Source organism: Tursiops truncatus, chromosome 2 (assembly GCF_011762595.2).
Source record: "Tursiops truncatus isolate mTurTru1 chromosome 2, mTurTru1.mat.Y, whole genome shotgun sequence".
NCBI classification, from domain to species: Eukaryota; Metazoa; Chordata; class Mammalia; order Artiodactyla; family Delphinidae; genus Tursiops; species Tursiops truncatus.
Genome location: NC_047035.1, coordinates 91,174,980 through 91,196,429, shown reverse-complemented (window position 1 = coordinate 91,196,429; position 21,450 = coordinate 91,174,980). Strand labels below are relative to the sequence as shown.

General features: G+C 37.0%; 1 protein-coding gene across 6 annotated transcripts in view; it reads left to right on the top strand.

Moving 5' to 3' along the window:
- Positions 1-21,450, top strand: part of CEP152 (centrosomal protein 152) — a 134,121-nt gene that overhangs the window by 27,936 nt on the left and 84,735 nt on the right. For all 6 annotated transcript variants that reach the window (XR_012330097.1, XM_019929164.3, XM_033851649.2 and 3 more), the window contains exons 9-12: positions 2,955-3,155; positions 6,753-6,900; positions 8,570-8,661; positions 9,422-9,585. Coding sequence is in view for 5 of the 6 variants with exons in the window: in XM_019929164.3 (XP_019784723.2) it covers positions 2,955-3,155; positions 6,753-6,900; positions 8,570-8,661; positions 9,422-9,585 (605 nt within the window). In the remaining variant the exon portion in view is untranslated. The remainder of the gene's footprint in view (positions 1-2,954; positions 3,156-6,752; positions 6,901-8,569; positions 8,662-9,421; positions 9,586-21,450) is intronic.

Below are 21,450 nucleotides of genomic sequence, written 5' to 3'. Positions count from 1 at the left end.
TGGGTCTCCCATCCACCTAGTCATCTATACACCAGAAATCGGGGGGCGGTGAGACCTCAGCTCCTCTGCTCCCCTTCATCCAATCAGCCACTGTGTTCTGTTGGGTCTCTTCATTTCTGTCTACATGTCCCTAATTCAGGATTTTACCATTTTTGCAAAAGTCTCTTAACTAGCCTGTAATGTTTTACCCCTTCTCCTAACTCTTTCATCTGGCCATCTGAGTAATCTTTCTAAAGTACAGTTGTAGTTATATCTTTCCCTTGCTTAAAGCCTTTCAATGACCCTGCTTTACTTGTGGGGTGAAGTATGGTGTTGAGATGACTGTCTGATCCTTCCCTTTTTCTTCTCTTACTCTTCTCAAACTTTCCTCAAACTCAACAGTCTGTCTGTTGTTTTTATGTACTCATATGTACTGTCTCCTGTCTCTGGAATGCCCTTTCCTCAACACACTGCTATTTCATGAACAAGCCCATGCTCAAGTGTTTTCTTTTCCTAAGTCTTTCCTGTTTTCTTCCCCAAGCCACATGATCACATCTGTTATAACAGATCTAGAACATATTGAAGGCAAGAACGGGTGGCGCTCATCTTAGTAGCCCCACCATAAGCCCACTGCCTGGCACATAATAGGTGGTCAGTACAGTGTTCAAAACTGACCTAACCTGTGTATTTCTTTTTCCTTATGTTTCTCTGTTCTTGCCCTGGTACTATCATGAGTGTAGCTTTATGTTGTGTTTTGGAATTTGGTAAACAAGGGCTACCCGTACTATTCTTAAAATATTTAGTAGCTCTTTTTCACATTTTTTCTTCTAGATCTTGCAAATCAACTTCTCATGCTTTATAAAAAATCTTGTTGGGATTTTGATTAGTGAGACGTTGTATTTACCATTTTATGGATGGTAACCAAGTCTTGGAGAGGTCAAATTACTTTTCCAGGATTACAAAGCCAGTTACTGACAAAGCATCAGAACCTAAATTTTCTAACCCCAACAGACTTGCCTCGAAAGTGGTGGCACATTCTTTGATTAATGAGATGGGTGGCCATTTGACTGTGGGAAATAGTCGCAAGTCATTGGTAACCAAGCCTGGTGGTGGGTGATTCATGAGAGTAATACCATTTTGGTGGTTAAAAATGAAAGTGACTTGGTTTTAGATGAGATTTGTGGCTAGTTCTTGATGGTTAAGTGGAAAAGGTTAAAGAATGTTGTCTCATGTCTGGTTTCTTCTCGTCCTTAAACCCTCAGCTAAAAACAAAGAGGACTTCCCATCCACCTTACATCTAAAGTAGCCTATTGCTTCACATTCTTACTCCCCTTCACTGTGTCATATTTTATCACTTTATTTAAAAAATATCTGAAATTATCTCTTTTGTTTACTTGTTATTGTCTTTTTTTTTTTTTTTTTTTTTTTTGCGGTACGCGGGCCTCTCACTGTTGTGGCCTCTCCCGTTGCGGAGCACAGGCTCCGGATGCGCAGGCTCAGCGGCCATGGCTCACGGGCCCAGCCGCTCCGCAGCATGTGGGATCTTCCCGGACCAGGGCACGAACCCGTGTCCCCTGCATCGGCAGGCAGACTCTCAATCACTGCGCCACCAGGGAAGCTCTTTTCTGTCTTTTCTCACCAGAAAGTAGTAGGACTTTAGACCTTGGCTGTTTTGTCATCATGTCCTTAAGTGCTTGGAACCCTGCCTGGCACAAAGTGTCCACCTTATTTACTGAACAAATGAATGAATGTCTTAAGCAGTTAAAGTGGTATTTGGATAAATAGGCAATCTCTGGAACAGAATTAAGAAGAGGCCTCATTTGAAATTTTAATTTTTGTGTGTAATATAGATTATCATCATTTTAAACTTTTTGAAAAATGGTAGTTATTAAAGAGTTGAATTGCTTTTATGTCGTAACCTACATAATCTTTTGGTAATCTTTTTATAAGTTGGAAATTACATTTATAAAAAATAAAGTAGCATAAATTTAAAAAGCAACAGAATCACCAAGTATATTAGTTTTCTATTGCTGCTGTAACAGATCACCACAAACTTAGTGGCTTAAAACAGCCCAAATGTATTACCTTACAGGCAGAAGGTCAGAAGTCTGACGTGGATCTCATTGGGCTAAAATCAAGGTGTCAGTAGTGCTGTGTTGCTATCTGGAGGCTCTAGGGGAGAATACTTTTTTTTTTTTTTTTTTTGCCTTTTCCAGCTTCTAGAGGCCACCTGCATTCCTTGGTGTATGGCTCATTTCCATCTTCAGAGACAGAAGTTACTGGTTCTGACTTTTCTGCCTCAGTTTTCCTCATTTAAGGACCCTTCTGTGTACATTGGGTCCACCCTAGTAATCCAGGACAGTCTCCTTATTTTAAGTTCATCTGATTAGCAACTTTAATTCAGTCACAACCTTAATTTCCCCTTGCCATGTAACATAACATATTCACAGGTTTCAGGGGTTAGGACATGGGCATCTTTTGGGAGCCATTATTTAACCTGCTACACAATTATTTCATAACAGCTATACAGTTACAGTTTTCAAAACTTCCATTTTAGTAAGTGACCATTGACAGGTGTCATCAGTCTCTCAGGAAACAGTTGTCATTTATCTATGACCTAACAATTGGATTTCCCCCTACACTTGGAGCAAAGAGGGATGCAAACAGCACTGGGACCGGTATAGAAGCAGCAGATTCCTTGCCTGGTACCTATGTTGCCATCATTTGCGCAAAATCCTCTTTCACTGTCCTCGAACAACCACAGATTTTTTTTCTCCGTGAATAATGTTTCCAGCAACCATGGGCCTGGTGGGTCCCAGCTAGGGAAGTCTTAAGGAACTAGAGCCACCATGGGGAGACCCTTTCTTCTCTACTTTCATTTTAATTAAGCGTGGTTGATTTTTAGAGTTAAAATTCATAAAGAGAGCACAGAGTCAAAATACCGTAAGCATAGGTGTCCTGTGTGTATTTACTAGATGATTAAGAAGTCCAGAACAACTGAAATGGCTCTGGACAGCCTGAAGCAGCAGCTGCTGGACCTGCGTCATTCGGAATCACTTCAGCGTGCGAGGGAGCAGCATGAGAGCATCGTCATGGGCCTCACAAGGAAGTATGAAGAGCAGGTGCTGTCCTTGCAAAGGAAATTGGATGCTACGGTTACTGCACTTAAAGAACAGGTTGGGATGATTTCAAATGAGCAACTGTTACAAACAAGTAAAGCTGGTTATTTTTTATAACTGACATTTTGCAATGCATCATATAGAAATGCTGGTTGTTTGCAGTAGGTGTATGAGTATAATTTAAAAGTCCAAAGAGTTTTATCTATGAATATGCCTTCAAGACATACTATTGGAAATCCTTCCTCTTATAGGATTGGTTAGTACTTTCTCAGTTCTCACATTACTAGTTCTTCGTTTGTCGAGTATTTGTGCATATTGTTCATATGACCTAGAAAAATCCGGACTGAAAGGAAGGAGTGTCTGGGAGCTGGCCTGGACTTGAGAGGTTGTCCTGGGAGCTAACCAGGAGGAGAAGGCTTTTCTTGGGTCTCCCAGTGTTTTGGTTATTAACCTGTCAATAAAGATTGTCTAGATCTTGGGAGAAGAGTTAATTTGGAGAATAGTGTAATCAATAGGGAAGAGATTCTGATCTAAAATCATTTAGATATGAAACTCGAGCATGTTTCACAGTTTTTATTTCACCTTTGCCCCAAAGAGAATAAAATGTTGTAAGCTGAGGGTGAGTCAGATAGTGGGTTTGCTTGTGCTCCAAAACCCCAGGGAATCAGTTGAATGAATAACATTTCAGAGATCATTTTTCTCAATGTAATTTCAGAATTAATTTAACCCAAGGAAAGAAGAGAAGAATAATAAGATGTGAGGGTCTGGAAAATCCCACCACACTTAAAATTCACACTGATTTGGGTTGTTCTTTCTTATTTATACAGCTGACTCTAAATTTTTCCATGATTTAGTTAGAGCTATATAAGATTGTGTTAGTGGCAATAATAATTGTATACCATTTCATTTTATTTTACTTTCATATGTGTTTATGTTTTTATTAGACTTATTTTCCTACATAAGGTTTTTCATTCTTTTTATGTAGAAAAATATTGTGAATTTGATCAGTGTGAAGGATATATACGGGTGGGGAAAGACAAAGCCTGTGACAAATTATTAAGTCTACTTTATATAATATTTTAAACAAATGGAATTTGAGATATGGTTTTACTAAGCTTGTCTGTGTTTGGGTAGCAGCATGAAAGTTGGACGGGGAGAGTGGTGCCTCCTTGCATGACGAGAGGAGTGGAGTCTGGTGGCTTTTCCATGCTGGGTTGAGGATCTCTCCATTCTCTGCTGACGTGGGCACAATTACACAGGGACAGGCTGGGAGCAATTCCTAGTGTGTTCAACCCCTGTGCCTGCTCCATTCTCTTTTCTCACCTCCCCCATCCCCTCAATAGAAGAACCCTAGACTAGAACCCTAGACAGAACAAAGTTTTAATTCTGTGCTGACTGGGCTTCAGACCCCTGAACCATACGCTGAAGTTACTGATTAAGGCCTTTTCCACTGTTGCATTCTGTGAGTGATTTTTCTTTTCTTTTTTTTTTTTAAATGGAGCATAGCATAGCACTGATGTTAGCTTCTGCTTATAGTTGTATAACTGCTTTGCAAAGTGGTGATTCCAAAGTGCCTAGGTTTTTCCTTTCTGGGAATGTTTCCTCTGGTATCCCTTTTGTGCTGTCAATTTGCTATCAGTTGGCTCACAATTTTATATATATATATATATATATATATATATATATATATTTTTTTTTTTTTTTGTTTTTGCGGTATGCGGGCCTCTCACTGCTGTGGCCTCTCCCATTGTGGAGCGCAGGCTCTGGACGCGCAGGCTCAGCGGCCATGGCTCACAGGCCCAGCCGCTCCGCAGCATGTGGGATCCTCCCGGACCGGGGCACGAACCCGTGTCCCCTGCATCAGCAGGCGGACTCTCAACCACTGCGCCACCAGGGAAGCCCTAAATTGCATAGTTTTATGAGTATAATCTGTTTCCCTGAACTTGTCAACAGGAAACAGAGTGGCTTAATTGATTGTTGCCTAAGACACTTTCTTTCCCTGTCCCTGTCCATGTAGCTTGTGGGGATCTTAGTTCCTTGACCATGGATTGAACCCGGGCCGTGGCAGTGAAAGCCCAGAATCCTAACCACTAGGCCACCAGGGAACTCTTAATTGATTGTTGCATATAGTCAAATTATTGCCATGGTCTGCCTCTTCTTTGTAATGGTTTTCATAACTACCTTTTGTTGAACTTTTTTTGGCCAGTTCTCAGTCTCTTGTAAAAGCTATTGTGGCCTCCCTGGCACATAAATGTTAGTTGTCCCCCACCTCTTGCACACACATTCACACTGTCATGAATATTAGCTCATTCGTTGTGTTTGCCATGTTACTTTGGTGCTTTAGAACCAAGCTTTTCAAGCTGGCCTCGGAGTCAGCAGCAGTGTGCCAAGAGGTTTGCACGGTTGAATAAACATGGACCAATTTCCAGAAGCTTCATTTTGCTCAAAAATTTGGTAGAAAAACTTTAAAGCAAACATGACTACATTATGAAATAGAATACAAAATTCACATGAATTTTTAAGCTAAAAGAGGAGACTTCAGAGTCCCTTTCCTCTGCTTAAGGAGACTGTTAGTAGTATCCTTATGAGATGTATTTTCTATTTGTATCCTTAAGGCATTACTGGGCTTTAGATTATGCTATAAATCAGGCCCCACATGCCTTCTCTCTGCTTCAAAGTCCTTTCTTGATATTCCTCTTACTACTTATTTTCCTCAGGCTTTTTCAGGTAACGTCAGCCAATTACCTTAATTTACTCCTCTGCCTCTCACATGTGCTGCTATTGGCTTGGAATTCAGCCTGTGTAGCCCTTTTTGAATGAGGGGTGATGATTTCTTCTACCTGGGAATGGGATTCCCATGGCTCGTTACTTCCAAACACAGTTTCTTTTTGTAGACATTTGAATATATTATATACATGCTCTGGATTTTCTATATATTTCCATGTATTTCCATACACTCACACATTTATCCTGTTTTTCTTCGACATTTTTCAAGTGTTTTTTGGTAGCACTCCCTACGTATAAGACACTGCACAGGCACCTTCAAAGAGACTATTAAGAGAAATAAGACATGTAAAAGGTAGAAGGAAAAACATGAGAGAAACAGATCAAGTTTAAAAGAAGTTCAGAAGAGGGAGAGATAATTTTTGGCTGTTCAGAATAGAATGAGCTTTTGGCTGTTCAGCATAGAGTGAGTTTCCATGTGTTTGTCTGTATCCTTGCTGACTTGGGCTACAAACTCCATGGTTCAAAGTGGTCTGCCTCAATATGTATACATACAGTTATACTGAGACTGTAAAATGCAAATAAGCATGTAATACATTTCCTTTGGCTTGAATAGAATCTAGTTTTAGAACAACAGTGCCTTGTGCATATAGAGCAGAGAGGGACTTTAGAAGCCATCAAATTCAGATTCAACGTTTATTATCATAATTACAAAAGAAAAAACAGACTGAGAAGTTGATGACTTGATCGTATAAGTGTGTTCTTCTGACTCCCAGTCCTGTGCACTTGACCTTGTAAAAGAGGTGATCCTGCCAGGTGATGATTTTATATTTGACTTAAAATCCAACTATGTAAGATCATAACTGTTAGTTTAATATTTAATAACTAACTGATCATGAAAATGACTTCTTGGACACTTTTTCTATTTAGGAAGATATTTGCTGTCATTTGAAAGATCAGGTTAAACAACTGGAAAGGAATCAAGAAGCAACCAAATTAGAAAAGACTGAAATCATTAACAGATTGACGAGAAGCCTGGAGGAGAGCCAGAAGCAGTGTGCCAACTTGTTGCACTCAGGTCGGTGTCTGCGTGAGCGGTGGCTCCCCAGAAGGCTAGTAGAAATATCTGGAGAGCACACAGTAGGATCCGTGAGTTAAATCCAGAAAAGACAGAAAAGATCATTGGTGGCAAAATTTGTTTTAACATCGTTACTGGTATATATGTATGGAGGTGTGGTGTATTTTCATTAGATAATTTGGAAAACCCAGACAAGTATAAGGTAGAAAATAAAAATAGCCAATAATCCTACTACCCAGAGATAACTGTTGTTAATGTTTAAATGTATTTCCTTCAAGTGAAATGAACACACACATACAGACAATTCCCTGCTTCTGTACACAGTATATTTTAAAATAAATCAAAGCTGAATGTGAAAAAATTGAACAATAAAATATATGTTAAGATAGGTTCTATACCTGAAAGCTAAAAATGGTCATGAAATCCCACTATATTTTGCTTTTAGACTTGATCTTTGATCATATAGTTCTATCCTTTTATATAACTTCTTTAATTTTTCTTTTCTTCTAAGTGGAGTAGCCACTTACCTGGTCAGTTGAAGCCCATAAGTTACGTTTTTGTCACGCTTAAGATTTCTAGTATGGTCTTCGTGGTATTAAGTTTGAGGCATATGCTTCCTATCACTTTCAGTAGTACTTTTATTTCTTATTTAATAAAATGATATGAGAGTAAAATGCAATAAAAGAATCAAATGTTTATATAAACACTACTGTACAGACAAAACTGCCTGGTTTGCTGGTGAATAGCTCACACTGAAGATAGCTCAGTGATCATTCATCAACTGATATATGAAAGTCAGACCTTGGCATATGATGTCAATCAGACTGTTGATACAATGTATGTAAGAGTGGGTTATTCAGAAGTTGAAAAGACTGTCTAAATGTGTGTGTGTGTGTGTGTGTGTGTGTGTGTGTGTGTGTGTGTTTTGGTGGAGGCAAAATTTTCATCATACTCCATTTAGGTCCCACCTCTGTGTTCAGTTTTGTATCCTTTTGTTTCACATGGCATTACTTAGCCTTTTCCTTTGCCATTAAAGACTTTGAAAATATGATTTTCTTTTGTTGCATTATATGCCATCATTACTTTGCTTAACCACTTTCCAGATGCTCATTTTCTTTTGAGGAAATCCAATAAAGTCCTTTTAAAATGGGAACCTTTTAACCATTTAGAATATTAGGTTACTAGAGCTTCAAAAGTACAATACCAATATGCTTCTTGTACATGCAGAGGTGGGGTGGTGGAAATAAAAGAACTCAGAGGGAAGCGAAAGGCAGCAAGATGTAGTCTTCTTATTAGACGGTAGAAATGGTTTCCAAAGAATTTTTGCTCTGGCTTTCTGTGAGCTGGAATGTTCTGCTCCTATTAAAGGACTTGTGGAGTGTTAAGGTCTGTAGACGTGGCTGATTTGATTCATGGCAAAGTCACAGTAGCCTGTGTCTTCAACTTCCCAAGGACCTATGGGGAGCCATACTAAATCTGGGAAATGTCTGCACCAGACCTATGCCTTCTGGGTCCTACGAGCTGTACCTTTGTGCTCCTAAAAAGGTAGTTAAAAGGTAATAAAGCAGAGCTCCACCTTCTGTAGCCTCAGTGGATTCAGGTTCTTCTGTACATCACAGGCACTTTGTCCCTTTACATCTGGTGTATTCTATGATTCTTTCTCCCACAGGCTCAGTACAGGAGGTCGCTCAGCTCCAGCTCCAGATGCAGCAGGCACAAAAGGCACATGCTATGAGTGAAAACATGAATAAGACTTTGCAAGTGAGTGTTGCCACTGGAAAGAGACTCCATGGGTAACTGAATTAGGTGTTGGTTACATCACCTTTCTGAGCCTTGGCTTTCTCTATATAAAAGAGGTGGCTGGACCGTCTCCAGTCCAGCCCATGGGAGTTGTTCACAACCTCACCCACACATCTAGGTAGTCAGGCCCAGGTCTGTCCAACTGCAGAGCCAGGGCCCAGCCCCTTCCTTCGCATGGCATATCCTTTCATCTCTGGAGGTGTCCCAGAGATAAGTTTATCTACAGGTGTGGGAAACCTACAAGTTACCTGCCATTCTCTCACATCCTCCTCCAGCACCACTTAACGTTTTCCATGGGAGGAAGAGTTCCAGTATTACCTCCACTGGAAGGAGGCATTTTTTGCCTTTTCATCACTGGCAGACTAAAGTGCAACACTTTCTTGGCAAACCAGTCTCTTCTGTCCTCTACTCTAGTAAGCCGATGTGTGCTGCCTCCAGCTTCTCAGCTCAAGGGAGGCTTTTTGTGGAGGACAAAATGTAAGGGAGGGAGGAGTGAGAGAAGCTGTTTACATCTGTTTTCTCATTCATTTATTCATTTGTTCATTCAGCTTACTTGAAAACCTGACATGTGCTACCTTTATATTTTTAATGTGTGCCAAAAATGCATTTGAAGAAACGCTTCTGCCTTCTATTAATCATTAAAATGAATTTTGAAGAATAAAATGACTGATTCCTTCTATAAAAAATAATGAATATAACTTGCAATAATTTTGTGTTTTAGGAGGAAATAAAAGAACTAAAAGAAGAAATTTCTCTCTATGAATCTGCTGCAAAACTAGGAATATTTCCAAGTGACTCAGAAGGAGAATTAAATATAGAACTTACTGAATCGTATGTGGATTTGGGTATTAAGAAAGTCAACCGGAAAAAATCCAAAGTTAAGAGGTATCTAGAAAATACTTTACTATAGAAGAATTCACATTAATAATATTGATGGTGCATAATAATAGGGGTTCTTGAGTGCAGAACAATATATTTTAGTAATTTCTAATGAACTTGCAATGTCGGAAATCAAAATTAACAAAAACCTCAAGTATTAATATTGTACTGTCCCAATAGCAGTAGGGCACCGCAGTTACAATAAGGTAAAAATGATATAGTTAAAATATGTAAGTTAAATTCTACAACTTAAATTATGTATGTTTTATTACTTAAGGTGGGGGCATATTATTTTTATGATGTTAACACTGTGTGTTGGAAGTAGGCATTTATCAATGGTATATGAGAAAATAAGTGTTAATTTTCCCTAGGAACCTTACTGTGACCTTAGTTTTAAAATACAGATTCTGTCTTTTACACTTAACGGAGATATTTTAACACTGCTTAACACAGATATTTTTAGCACTGTCACGGAAGGGAGTGCTTCATCATCCCTTCTAGGGACCAGCGGGGGTAGGGCGGGGAGTGGTCGTGGTAGAAGATGGAGCACATTTAGATACCATTAAGCACGTAAAAGATGAACGAAGGAAAGGATGTATATTTTGAAGCACTTGCTAAGGGGCTGGCAAGGCTCTGGGAATAGAGTACAAAAGATGAAATAGACATTCTCCTTTCCCACAGGGAGTTTATATTTTGTCTGATGGGGAAAAGGAGACACAGTTGTACGCAACTAAGTACTGTGTGCTAAATGTAATGCTTGATGTACAAAGGGGCATTTATCCATTTGTTCTACTGGTCTGGGATAAAGATGAAAGATGAAAGAGATTGTATTCAGGCTAAGGAAAGCCTTCCTTGAATGCATTCTTCTTTTTTTTTAATTTATTTTTTATTTATTTTATTTTTTTTATCTTTTGGCCACACTGCGTGGCATGTGGGATCTTAGTTCCCTGACCAGGCATCGAACTCGTGCCCCCTGCAGTGGAAGTGTGGGGTCCCAACTGCTGGACCACCAGGGAAGTCCCCCTTGAATGCATTCTTGAATGAAACCACCACCATCTTGTTTATAGATTAAGACTGAGTTTGCCATCGTTAGTGTTTCTTGAAAGTATTTACTACCTGTTGTGTTTCAGGTATCATGCAACTAAATACAAATGTATAAATCTCCTGCAAGGTTTGTTCCACAATAAGTTTTAGAACTTATGCTGTGATTCCATTTTCTAAACAGTAAAATGAGATTCAGTAAATTAAAATCTCAATCAGGTGATGCTGTGGAACATGATGTTAACATTAGTTGAGTAAGTTTCCATTTATCTGGAGGTCAGTCTTTAGGGACTCTCATCTCAACAGATCCCAACTACAATCTAGAAAGAAGCCAAGAAGCAAATAGCAGACCAAGATTATGGGATGTATTTATTAGGAGCCACCTTGGGGCTCTTATCCCAGGGCCATATTCACTTAGATTTTTTGGTACCCCATGAGTTACCTGATTTCCTAACTGACCACAGAGTAACTGGGTCAGGGAGTTGGGAGAGGTGCTGCCAGGGCTTCAGCCAGACGGCTATGCCTCGGCAAGGAGAAAACTACAGGAACGCATGGTGCCAGAGCTGCTGAGCACCGGGGTAAGCAGCTTTATACATCTAGGCCTGTTCTGATCCACATCAGAATGTCCACAGTCATGATCCTGAGTTGTCGAAGAAAGCCTTCAGCTTTGGTTAGTTAATTAAAGCAAAAAGTGGATGAATGTGCTTTAAACAGATTTACGTAAAAATTTAAAGTTAAAATGTAGTCATCTGGAAAATTTACTGCTGTGAATGCATTTCCTGTTAATGCCAGATTAATTCTAAGGGGCTAGTGGAAAGAGCACGGTCTTTAGATCCAGATTTGTTTTGAATCATAGATTTGCCATTTATTACTAACTTTATGACCTTGGGCACGTTTCTTGACTTTTCTGAGCCTGTTTTCTTATCAGGCTTTTTCTGTCAGGTAGATTATAGCGTATCCCTTGGGGGATAAAACAAGGATTAAAATAGATAATGAATATAAAGGGCCTCATGTAATAAGTTCTGGCACATATTAGGCACTTAATCAGTGGTAGCTGTTACTATTTTATTTAAGAGATGCTTGGTTAAAATATACCATTGATCAGATTTTATATTAATCAACTTTTGATTGGACACATATTTTATAAAAAGTCCTTCATCCTCATTTAAATCTTGGGGAAAACGTGGGATCCACATTATCATTTTAGAGTTGGGAAAACCGGAGCTCAAAGAGCTGAACGCCTTAGTCCAAGAAGACAGACCCTTAGCAGCAGAGCCAGTACTTAAACCCAAAACTTGATTGTCATGTAAATCTGTTGGTTCTTATTTGCAAGACAGTCAAACCTTTTTGCCTTAAACTTCATTATTTTATATATATATTTTGTTGTTGTTGTTGTTGTTTTAGAGGATTAAAGATTTAATTCCTGCCAAAAAAGATTTCTCTCCAACTTATTACTTTAACTTGTGCCATAGTTAGCCTGGGAATTGGGTAGATAATACATGTATATGTGTATAGGTTTGTCTTTCCAAGTAGACTTGCTCCATCATGATGTTTACTAAAATGTATTTACTTCTTTGCCCTTTCTATTTAATTAGCACTTATAACCCAAATCCTACAGTAATTTAAAGCACATTCCTATAGATAATAAACTTGAGATATCACATTGCTGTCGTACCAAAAGGAATGCCAGCTGCATTCAACCAAGCAAGGGGGGAATAACTAAAGCAAGTGGGTAGTCACTGAGGCTCAGTAAGGAGATGTTCAATGAAGTGCAGGATAAGTGAGAAAGATCAGCTTGTACTCATCCCTCCCACCAGCACTTTAATGGATAAGAATTCAGCTTTGAGGAAAAAGTAAAAATATTTATTCTTAGTTCAAAGTGAGAGGAGATACAGGAGAGATTAGATGTGTACCTTTCCTCTGCTGGATTGTGGTTCTTAGAACAAAAGGAAGCAGCACTTTCCCAGTGTTGAGAATTTTAGTTCTTTGTTGACTTGAGCTGCTTTCAAATCACTGACCCAAATATTAGCGGCTCCAAGCTTTCACTCCCGACTACCACCTCCCTCAAGCTACTGCCTAGTAAACTTTAAGGGTTTAGCCTCAGTGTTCTATTTCACGTTCATGGAATTTGAGTAGCTAAATCTTCATGCAGCCTGCAGACAGCTTCCCCTCTCCCTTATTGTGGTTGGCTGCGAAGCTCAACTAATAAACATTGAACAAGTGGAATGCCTTTTCCCTAGGTCTTCTCAGCAGGCTTCATAAGGGACAACAGTTTATTTGGATTGAGGGGAACCAACCTTCACAGGGCTCACTAGTGAGCCTAATACAGGGCTGGTCACCACTGCTGACTTTTCCCTTTTGGGAAAGAAGAGAAAATTATTTTAGCAAGCACTCTCTCTGCTCTGACTTGGCTCCCTCTAGGAGTACATGATGTGCTATTTCAGTGGTCAAGGTTCAGTAAGAAAAGAAGTTAGGGATGCATAATTTGTTAACTGCTGAAAGTTAGTTCATGTCTTACAGCACAGGAAGATGCATTGCAATATGTTTTATATTTCTTATATAATTATATTTATGTCTTACATTTCTATATAAAGAGAAGTGGTTTAAGTTGGCGATCTACACATACAGACATATTTACACTATATTACACATACAAAAGTTGTGTATATTGATAAATATGTAGTATATCGCCAGGATCTCTTTTTGTAATATTAAAAAACGCCTAATATTTTGTTCATCCTTTCTCTCTGTATACATGTGTGTATAATACACACAATATACATATGTATGTATGTGTGTGTATATATATATATATATATTTTTTGACATTTCATTGGAAATCATATGAAACTGAAAAACAGGAAAAAATGTTAATTCAGGTACTATTCTTTCTTTTTTTAGAAAGACTTTAGTTTTTTCTTTCTTTCTTTAGCAAACTGACTTTATTTAATAATGTGCCAGAAGTGTTAAAAATATATATAGCACTTTAGGTCTGTGGTTTCTAGTTCAGATTTTTTTTTAAACATCTTTACTGGAGTATAGTTGCTTCAGAGTGGTGTGCTAGTTTCTGCTCTATAACAAAGTGAATCAGCTATACATACACATATATCCCCATATCTCCTCCCTCTTGCGTCTCCCTCCCACCCTCCTTATCCCACCCCTCTAGATGGTCACAAAGCACCGAGCTGATCTCCCTGTGCTATGCGGCTGCTTCCCACTAGCTATCTATTTTACATTTGGTAGTATATATAAGTCCATGCCACTCTCCCACTTTGTCCCAGCTTACCATTCCCCCTCCCCGTGTGCTCAAGTCCATTCTCTACGTCTGTGTCTTTATTCCTGTCCTGCCCCTAGGTTCTTCAGACCTTTTTTTTTTTTAATTTTTAGATTCCCTATATATGTGTTAGCATACAGTATTTGTTTTTCTCTTTCTGACTTACTTCACGCTTTATGACAGACTCTAAGTCCATCCACCTCACTACAAATAACTCAATTTCGTGGAAAGACTTTAAAAAAATGTTTTTTAGAACATTTTTAGATTTACAGAAAAATTAATATAGTACAAAGAATTCCCCTATACTGTGCACCCATTTTTCCCTGTTAACATCTTACAACAGCATGGTATCTTTGCTACAACTAATGAACTAATATTGATGGATTATTATTAACTAACGTCCATAGTTTATTTAGACGTCCTTAGTTTTTACATCATGTCCTTTTTCTGTTCTGGGATTGCACCAGAATACCTCCTTACATTTTGGAGTCATTTTTCCTTAGGTTCCTCCTGACTTTCCTTGTTTTTGATGACCTTGACAGTCTGAGAAATACTGGTCAAGCATTTTGTGGGAAGGAAGAGCCTCTTGGAATTTGAATGTTTTTCTCATGGGTGGAACCAGATGAGGTTCCATTTTCATCACATCACTTTAAGGGTACATACTATCAGCTATTTATTTCTTTTCAAAAGTAACTTTCTCCTTTATTATGGAAAAATAAGAAAATACGGATTAAAAGCACCCATAATCTTACTTCAACCCCCATGAAGAAAACCACTGTTAGCATTTTGGTATTAAGTTCCACATTATCTGTTTTGTAGGTTTCTAAAGATAAAATACTTTGAATATACTACTTTATAATGTAACTTTTAACTTAGTACATTCTGAAATCTTTAGATGTCAGTAAATGTTGTAAATACTTACTAGCGGATATGTGGATGAATGAACTATATTTTAGTTAGTAATACACTGTTTAAAATTTTTTAAACTGTTAAGTAATGCAGTATTATAAACATACTTGTTGAGTCTTTATTCATGTCTTTGGTTATTTCCTTAAGATGTGGGTGAATATTCTTGTTAAAGAGTATGCATGTTTGAGGCTTTTGATACAAGTGTTGTCAAGCAACCCCGTAGTTTGCATTATTACCCATATCTGTGATAGTACCTATTTCTTTGTACCCTATCCATTTCTGAGGGTTATCACTTTTCCTGTTTAAAAATTTTATAAAGTTGGATCCATCACTTTTTTTCCCTTATAATTTCTTGATGGTATTTCTCTAGTACTTTTTATAGTTTTATTTTACCTTTTAAAACTTTTAAAATTGTGAAATATAACACATAAAGAAGAGTGTATGAAACATGAGTGTATAGCTTAATGCATGATTTTAAAGTGAATTCCCATGGAACTACCACAGAGGCCAAGAAATAAACATTGTCAGTAACTGCCCATATTCCTCTTTCCAGTCATAACCTTGAGGTTACTACTATCTTAACTGTTACGGTAATTATTTTCTGGCTTTTTGTTCTTTTAAGACCTAATTATCCATGCCTAAACACTATAGATTAGGTTTGCCTTTATTTAGAGAACTCATACATTAGGTGGTTTTTCTTTTTCCTTTTTTTCTGCAGCTTTATTGAGATACACAGTTGACCCTTGAGCAACATGGGTTTGAACTGCAGGGGTCCACTTATACGTGGATTTTTTCAATAAATATGGAACGTGTATTTTTATTTTACAGGTGGTGGGGGGGAATCGGTGCCCCCAACCCTCCACATTGTTCAAGGGTCAACTGTATTTCAAATACCATAAAATTCACCCATTTGAAGTGTACACAGTTCAATGTGTTTAAGTATACCCAGAGTTGTCCATCTATCACCACAACCTAATTTTAAAACATTTCAATATCCCTCACAAGAAACCCAGTACTTTTTACCAGTCATTCCCCATTATCCTGTCCTCACAGCTCAGGCAAACACTAATCTACTTTCTACCTCTATGGATTTGCCTGTTCTTTACATTTCACTTAAATAGATTCATATAATATGTGGTCTTTTGTGATTGGCTTCTTTCACTTAGCTCATAATGCTTTCAAGGTTCATCCATGTTGTAGCATGTATCAGTACTTTAACCCATTTTATAGCCAAATAATACTCCATTGTATGAATTTACCACATTTTGCTTATTTATTCATCAGCTGATGGACATTTATTTGGATTGTTTCTGTTTCTACTTTTTGGCTATTATGAATAATGCTGCAAATTTTTGAGTGGACATTTGTTTTCAAACTGTATGTTTAGAATTTTGAAAAATAGTCAAACAGTTCAAAGTGGCTGCAGCATTTTACATTGTCACTGGCAATGAATGAAGGTTTCAATTTTTTCATATCCTCATCAGCACTTGGTATTTTCCATTTAAAAAATTATAGTTTCTTTGGGGGTATTGAATGGTTTCTCATCATGGTGATTTGCTAATGATGTGGTTTTATTTTACAGGGAATCTATAGAACAATATTGTGTTCTGATCCCTGAACACGGGATGTTTTTCCATTTATTTAGGTCTTCTTTTATTTCTTTCAGTGTACCAGTCATCTACTTTTATAATTTTGTGGCTTTCAGTGTACTAGTCATATGTCTTTGTTAAATTACTCCAAAGTATTTTATTCTCTTGCCTATTCTTTTTGCTGGATTGTTTTCTTAATTTTATTTTCAGGAGGTTCACTGCTAGTGTGTAGAAATACAATTGATTTTGTATATTGATCTTGTATCCTGCCACATTGCTGAACTTGTTAATTAGTTCAAATAGTTTTTTAGTGGATTCCTTAGGATCTTTTATATTCAAGATCATGTCATCTGAAAATAGAGATAGTTTTACTTCTTTCTTTCCAATCTGGATGCCTTTCACTTCTTTTTCTTGACTAATTGCTCTAGCTAGAATCTCTAGTACAATGTTGAATAGAAGTGGCAAGAGCAGACATCCTTGTCTTGCTCCTGATTTTACAAGGAAGTATTCAGTCATTCTCCATTAAGCATGAATTCTGGCTGTTAGTTTTTCATAGATATAGGTTCTTTAGATTTTTTTCATCAAAATTTTGTTTGTGAAACTTATGTTGTAGCATGTAGCTGTAGCTCATTCATTTATATATGTAAATATATGTGTGTGTGTGTGTGTAACTTTATTTGTATGAATATTCCACAGTTTATTTTCCATCCTACTGTCCATAGAGTCTTAATGTTATTTCCTGGTACAATGTGCATACATTTCTGTTGGGTATATAATATGAAGTGAAATTGCTTGTAGTACTTGTGTTTCAACTTTAATAGGTAATGCCAAGCTGTTTTCTAAAGTAGTTGTGCCGGGCTTCCCTGGTGGCACAGTGGTTGAGAGTCCGCCTGCCAATGCAGGGGACACGGGTTCGTGCCCTGGTCTGGGAAGATCCCACATGCCGCGGAGCGGCTGGGCCCATGAGCCATGGCCGCTGAGCCTGCGCGTCCGGAGCCTGTGCTCTGCAACGGGAGAGGCCACAACAGTGAGAGGCCTGCGTACCGCAAAAAAAATAATAAATAATAATAATAAAGTAGTTGTGCCAGTTTACATCCCCACCAGAAGTGTATGAAAGTTTTAATTGCTCTGTCTTCTTGCTGTTACTTGTTATTGTCAGTCTTTTAGTTTTAGCCACTTAATGTGTAGTGATATTTTATTGTGGTCTTTATTTACATTCTCCCAGATTATGAATGAGATTGCACTCCATTAAAAAATATGCCTATTTTGTTTATTGGTGGCTTGCATGTGGTGTGTGTGTGTGTGTGTGAAGAAGGACTTGTTCATGTCCCTCCTCAGTTTTTACATGATTTTTTGCGTGTGCATGTGTTCTGTTGATTTACAGGCGTTTTTGTTGAAAACTGTTCTAGATAAGAACTCTTTGATGTTATGTGTGTTGCAGATATCTCCTCTCACTCACTTCTTCTCTTTCTTCCCTCTGGCTTGCCTTTTTAACCTTTTAATGTGTCCCTTGATGAATGGAAGTTTTTAAACTTTAGTCAAATTTATCCATCTTCATGGTTAGTGCTTTTATAGTCCCTTTAAGAAACCTTTCCTTAACTTCAGGATCATGAAGCTATTCTCTTATGCTGCCTTCTAAAAGCTTTATTGCTTTGCCTTATACTTTAGTTTTACCATCTGTCTGGAATTGCTGTTCTTATTAGGGTTTTTCTGATTATTCTTGCTCGTTTACACTTCCAAATGAACTTTATATTTTACTTGTTCTGTTCTAGGAAAAAAATCCTGATAATATTTTTACTAAGATCATCTTAAGTATATAAACCCAGGGAGAATTGATATCTTTATGATGTTGAATTTACTTAAGAATATAACATGTCTTTTCATTTGCTTAAATCTGTTTTTGTCTTTCAAGTGTGTTTTGAAGTTTTTCACATTTAGGTTTTGCACAATTCTTGTTAAATTGATGCCTCGGTATTTTATTTTGCAATAGTGAATGGCATGTTCTTTTCCATTATTTCTTCTGAGTATTGTTTGTATATATTATTTCTATATTGTGTGTTATAACCTGTTGCCTTCTAATTCTCTTATTGTTTGTAATAGTTTTTCCATTAGATTATAAGTTTTTTAGATATAATTATATCATCTGCTAATGGAGATAATTTTACCTCTTCCTTTCCACTTATGCTCCAAATTGCTTTTCTTTTTATGGTTATATCAGAGTTCCTACAATTTATTTTATTTAAATAGCAATAGCAATAGTATAAATGTTCTTTTCCAAAGTGGTCGTACCATTTTGCATTCCCAGAAGCAAAGTCTGAGAGTTTCAGTTCTGTGCCATTGTTAAATCTTGATAGCCAATCTTTTAAAATTTGAGCACTTCTAGTTTGTGTGTAGTGGTATCTCATTGTGGTTTTAACTTGTATTTCCCTAATGACTAATAAAGTTAAACATCTTTTGATATGCCTTGCTTTCCTTTTTTCTTGTTGTGCTTAATTATTATTTGTATATGTTGTTTGGTCTTCATATATTTCAGGATACAAGCCCTTTGTCTGATATGTGTTGTGAATATTTTCCTCCACTCTCTGGTTTATCTTATCATTTTCTTAATGGTATCTTTTGAAGTGCAAAAATTTAAGTTTTTATGAATTCAGATTTATCAATTGTCTCATTTATAGTTCATGGTTTTTGTGTATTGTAACTCAATGTTACAAAAATTTTCTGTTATGATTTTAGAAATTCCATAGTTTTAGCTCTTATATTTCCATTTATGATCCATTATGAGTTAATTTTTTAGTATAGTGTGAGGGAAGGATTGATGTTTATTTTTTTCATTCCAGTATCCAATTGATCTAATCCCATTTGTCAGAAAAGCTTTTCTTTCCCAGTTGAGTTGCCTTGGTATCTTTGTTGATAATCAGTTGACCGTATGTTTGTGGGTCTATTTCTGTATTCTCCATTCTGTTCCAGTGATCTTTTTGGTGATAACAGTCTTGATACTGTAGCTTTATAGTTTTGAAATGGGTTGAACACATCCTTCAACTTTGTTGTTTTCCAAATTGAAACTATTCTAAGTTCTTTGCATTTCAAAATAAATTTTATGGTTAGCTTGTCAACGTCTACAAAAAATGTCCTCTGGAATTTTAATTTGAAGTGTGTTGAATCTATAGATCAATTTTGGGAGAATTGACATCTTAAGATATTGCTATTTGTCAATTATATCTTGAAAAAGCTGGGGGAATTAAAGAAATTGAGTTTTCCAGTTTCTGAACATGCATGCTATACTTCTCTATTTAGACCTTCTTCAGTTTCTCTCAGTAATGTTTAGTAGTTTTCAGTGTAGAGATCCCTTCGGTGGATATCATTTCCCTTTAGCTGAAGAACCTCCTCCGGCATTTCTTCCAGAGCATGTCTGTTGGCAACAAATTCTTAGTTTCCTTATATGAAAATGCCCTTATATTTGCTGATTATAGAATTCCGGGTCAACTGTTCTTTTATTTCAGCGCTTTAAAGATATGCTCTTCCACCGTCTCTGGCCTCATTGGTTTCTGAAGAGAAATCTATTGTTATTTGAGTCATTGTTTCTGTATGTAATAAGTAGTTTTTCTCCTGCTGTTTTCAAAAAAGATTTTTTTCTTTTTTTTTTCAGTTTTAAGCAGTTTGATTACGATGTGTCTAAGTGTGTTTTTCTTTTAGTTTATTTCATTTGGGGTTCACTGAGCTTCTTGAAAATGTAAATTTATTATGTCTTTTACCAAATTTGTGAAAATGTTGACCATTATTTCTTCAAATATTTTTTCTGCCTCCTCTTTCTCCTCTCCTTCTCGTTCTCCAATTATACATAATGTTAAATCTTTTTATATTGTCCCACAGTTCCCTGAGACACTGTCCATTTTTTTTTCTGTTTTCACGTTAGATGATTGCTGTTGAACTATTTTCAAGTCCACTCATTCTTTCCCCTGTCATTTCTACTCTATTGAGCCTGTCCAGTGAGGTTTTTTTTTTTTTTAACTTTTAGGTACTGTATTTTTCAATGATAAAATTTCCATTTGGTTCTTCTAAAGTTTTTATTTCTGTTGAGAATTCCTATCTTTTCATTCGTTTCAAATATGTTTCCTTTACTCGTAAAGCATAGCTATTAGCTGCTTTAAATTTTTAAAACTCTTTGTGATAGTTCCAGCATTTGTGCTTTCCATGTTAGTTTTATGTTGAGTAATTTTAGATTGTATAGTAGACATTGTGATTTTTATGTTGTATAGAAATTTGCATAGATGTTTCAAATCTTAGTTCATTTTTCCAAGCCTTTGCCACATTGGTTTGAATCTGTTTTGTGTATGCACCTCTCAAGGGTTAGTCAGTGTGCGATTTGTGTGTGTGGTTCAGATTTCAGTTAAATTTCCAAATCTTTGCTGGTTTGAGGGTCTGTTCTATGCATGCATAGTTTAGGGCTTACACTGAGGCTGTTTATACACAGAATCCACTATTCCTTTCTCTGGTCCTCCCCTCCCCAGGAATCTTCCTGCACTCTCTCTTTATCATTGGTTTTAGCAATGTGATGTTGATGTAGTTTATGGTGGTTTTCTTCATGTTTTTTGTGCTTGAGGTTTATTGAGCTTCTAGGCTTAATGGGGTTTTAATTTTCAGGTAGTAGAAAAATTTTAGTTGTTATATTTTGAAATATTTTTTCTGTCTCCTCCCCACTTTTCTTCTGGGACTTAACTATAGTTAGGTTAGAAAACTTAATATGCTCTGTGTACTTCTGGTCTTCTTTCTCTCTGTGTTTAAATTTGCTGTGTCTTTATGTCTGTGGATCTTTACTTCTGCCATATTAAATATGCTGTTAATCTCATTCAGTATGTATATTTTTTCAGATGTTTTCATTTGTTGTCTCTAAGTCCAATCTGGGGCATAAAGTCTACTATTTCTCTCCTCATTGTTTTCATGTTTTTTTCTCTACCTTCTTGAACGTATGGAATATACTTAATTGTACTACCTGTGTCATTTGGGTCAGTTTCTCCTGGTTATGGTTGGTATTTCCTTTCCTTCTTTATTTGCATGCTT